The sequence below is a fragment of the Limulus polyphemus genome, unplaced genomic scaffold, assembly GCF_000517525.1.
Source record: "Limulus polyphemus unplaced genomic scaffold, Limulus_polyphemus-2.1.2 Scaffold3671, whole genome shotgun sequence".
Lineage (NCBI taxonomy): Eukaryota > Metazoa > Arthropoda > Merostomata > Xiphosura > Limulidae > Limulus > Limulus polyphemus.
In genome coordinates, this window is record NW_013669281.1 from 23,230 (window position 1) to 26,626 (window position 3,397).

The 3,397-nt window shown below is 30.4% G+C and overlaps 1 protein-coding gene across 9 annotated transcripts in view; it reads left to right on the forward strand.

The window, feature by feature from the left end:
* LOC106469819 (ataxin-2-like protein) overlaps positions 1-3,397 on the forward strand; it is an 82,086-nt gene that overhangs the window by 21,797 nt on the left and 56,892 nt on the right. For all 9 annotated transcript variants that reach the window (XM_022398381.1, XM_022398384.1, XM_022398379.1 and 6 more), the window contains one exon: positions 263-464. In XM_022398381.1, the coding sequence (XP_022254089.1) occupies positions 263-464 (202 nt within the window). The remainder of the gene's footprint in view (positions 1-262; positions 465-3,397) is intronic.

A 3,397-nucleotide genomic window follows, 5' to 3' on the forward strand; every position in this document is an offset into this window, starting at 1 on the left:
ACACATGGCTTGTTTATATCGTATATATACATATATATTATTCATACCTTCGTTGTATAGGATGCATGCAGATTTTGACATCAAATTTTGGGATGAAAAAAGTGCATCTTATACACCAAAAATATGGTAGATCAGTTGCTAGTCTAATGTATCTTGTAAAACATAGCTAATGCATAGCAGTATGGTTATATCTTGTTATACTTTGCAATATATAAATAACTGCTTTAAAATACATACGTTAATTTGTGATGTTTATCCACAGATGGAGTTGGTGTTAGAAATGCCACATAGAGTACACAAAAATTCTACTAGCATTGCACCACTTCAAGGTTTAGGTGAAAATCTTAATAGCTTTATAACCAATTATAGTGCTCAAGATTCTACTACAGAGAAACTTATCTTCAGTCTCGAGGATGTTGTAATGGTTAAAGCTGTGAATGTAGATCTAGACTATGCAACTAGAGGTGAGTTATTCTAATTTCATTGTACATGTATTAATTGCATTATCTGAATTAAAGGTTATTGGTGCAACCTCATTATCACATAAATTTCATTCTGAGAATTATTATATGATTTCTAGATAAATGTCTTCTATTGTCTATGTGTTAGGACTAATTGTCAACATTCTTGTAGTGTTGAGTGCTTAGATGAAACACCCATGTGCCACTTCTATTACTTTAACTCTCTCAACATGGGGTCAGTCAATTTGACTGAGTGTGTGATGTTTTTGTACTCTTTTCAAAGTCTTTCTAAATTTAATACTTATAACTCTCAATATATTGTATATATCTTCACAAAATTTGGCAGTCTTTCAGTTAACATTACAAGTCTTTCACATAGAAATAATAATGTTTTTTTGTTAAGGTATTTTTAATAAAATAAAATAAAGATTTGTCCTTGAATACATTGAGTATTTGTTTTGAATAGTCCACGTGCAAAGTAATTTTCATGTTAAAATTAAAAATACTTTTCATCATCTCAAAAATCTCAAATTTCCTTTGTGTAATCCCTAAAATCTCCTAAATGCATTTCAAAAGTTTTTTCAGTAAAACTTTATCATTAATCTGATATTTTCTGTACCCTATCTCAAAGTGGGATCGGTCAATTCGACAGACCTCGTAACCGCCACACAAAAAATTGAAATAAACCTAAATTAACCTTTTTTTTTCTTTCTAAAAGTAGCTCTAAGTTCGTAACATTATACATCTATTTGTAATTACGTTTTGTTGTTTTACTGCCCTTTGAACAGTGTCTAACTACTATCCGTGCCATTATAAGTTGTAAATCACTTGGGAAACGTGCAGCTCACGTTATGATATCGAATTACATTACCCACAAGCTGCTCGCATGTGTGCCTTGGGAACCATTTTAATTATATTATTATTATTGCTTATTTACCTAGTATAGTGTTAAATAACTTAAACGCATTCATATTTTTAATTTTAGTTACTTTTATAATAATAGATAAAGAATAAATATGGAAAACAAGAAATAAGGTTCTTACCCAATCTTCTTTTTTCTTGCCCTCGATTGTCCAGGACTGTTAAGCCTGATTTTTTATAGCAATTATAGTAAAGCACATAACAAATTTTATTTAATTAAACAATGCAACAAAGAATATAGACTAATAACATGCAAAAAGTAGACAAATTCACTTACCTCTCAAAATTTTCCTGGCTCTCTAACTATGCGACAAGAACCATTACAAATTCATCCAAGCTAGTCATTAACTTTCCCACGGGAATGAATCTTGTACTATGAGTGAAATTGACAGAATACAACGTTATACAATGGTTATACAATACGTCATTTGATAGATGAAAACCTTGACTTTCTATTGGTTATAGGTAATATATAATGAAATGTACAGAGAGAACTATTAACGAATTGTGAAAGAGAGGATGTGACAGGAGGGGTCTGATTTTCTATTTGATAGCTCTGTAACCAAACAAAATTGAAGACTGTAAAAATTATGGTTTGTCTGAGCAATAACGATCTTATAGAGTATTTTACTTTTAATTTCATACTTTTTCGAGGGGTGGTGGATAAAATAGAGTTGATGACATGCTAAGAGAAAATGTTTCACATGGGTCGCATTAGTGGAAATTCAGGATCTTTTTTAATATTGATATTCTAATTGGTATAACATAAATGAAAAGTACTTTAATAAAATTTTGAATGTAAGACACTAAAATCTTGTGTCATGCCCAGTAAAGGGTACCTGGGGTAATAGGGTTAAAGCAATAATAACTGTGAAATGACTAAGTTATTTACAGTGATGGGTGTGCAGTTGGGCTGTGAAACCTGGTAAGTGTAGTGAATGTTGGTATGATTTAAAGAAATTAATAAATAAGCCTAAAGTGAAGACATAGTGTGAGATAACTTAGCCTAGACCTAAGTGCATAAAATTTATCATGAAAGTAAAAACATCAATTCAATTTTAAATTCATCTCTGAATTAAGCTATTTTTTGTTATATCACCAACATTTTTAATAAAAAAAACAAACCTCTTTAATCAACGGAGACTCTAATTTAAGAAACCAACAAATATTATTCCAGTTTTGTTGTCTGCACATTTTAATTTATACTTTCAGTACATAGACTAAGAAATATATTAAAATATATTACTTTTGTTGTTAAGTAACATAACATAAAAGCCATTGTTGGAACATATTGTTACCAAAATGCACTAACTTTTCTATATATTAGAAGTCTTTACTTCAGGATTGTTATACCAGCACTCACTACACTTGTAAAGTTTCATGGCACTTTTGCACCCATGTCATTAGAATCATAATAGACAGACAGTAATTGAACTATTCTATTTGGATAAATGCATTTTGGCTTTTATGACTCCTCCTATTTCGAGAAATTAAGAAAAATCAAGGTATGTTAGATCCTGAAAGAGAGGATGTGACAGGTGAGTGAGGCAAGAGGGGTCTGATTTTCTCTTTGATGGCTTATCAAACAAGATTGAAGTCTATGAAAATTATGCTTTGTCTGAGCGATGATGATATTATAGTGAGTAATGTATGTTAAATTTTGTACTTATTGGAAGGGTGGTGTATAAATTAGAGAAGAGGGGATGCCTAGAGAAAATTCAGAATATTTTTCAATATTGCCTTGTAAAATTAAGAACTTAAAATTTATATACTATTAAAATATGGATTATTAGCAACAATTTTATTCTATACTAATAAGCATAACATAAACAAAAGTGGTTTAATTCAATTGTGAATGTAACTCACTAAAAACCTTGTGACATGCGTAGTAAAGGATGTCTGTGGTGAGAGGGTTAAAGTATATGCTACTTGTGAGGCTTACCACTCTGAAGGTAAAATTATGCTACTTGAAACTACCAAGGTATTTTAACTAGAAAAGCATCTAACAGTTGTAA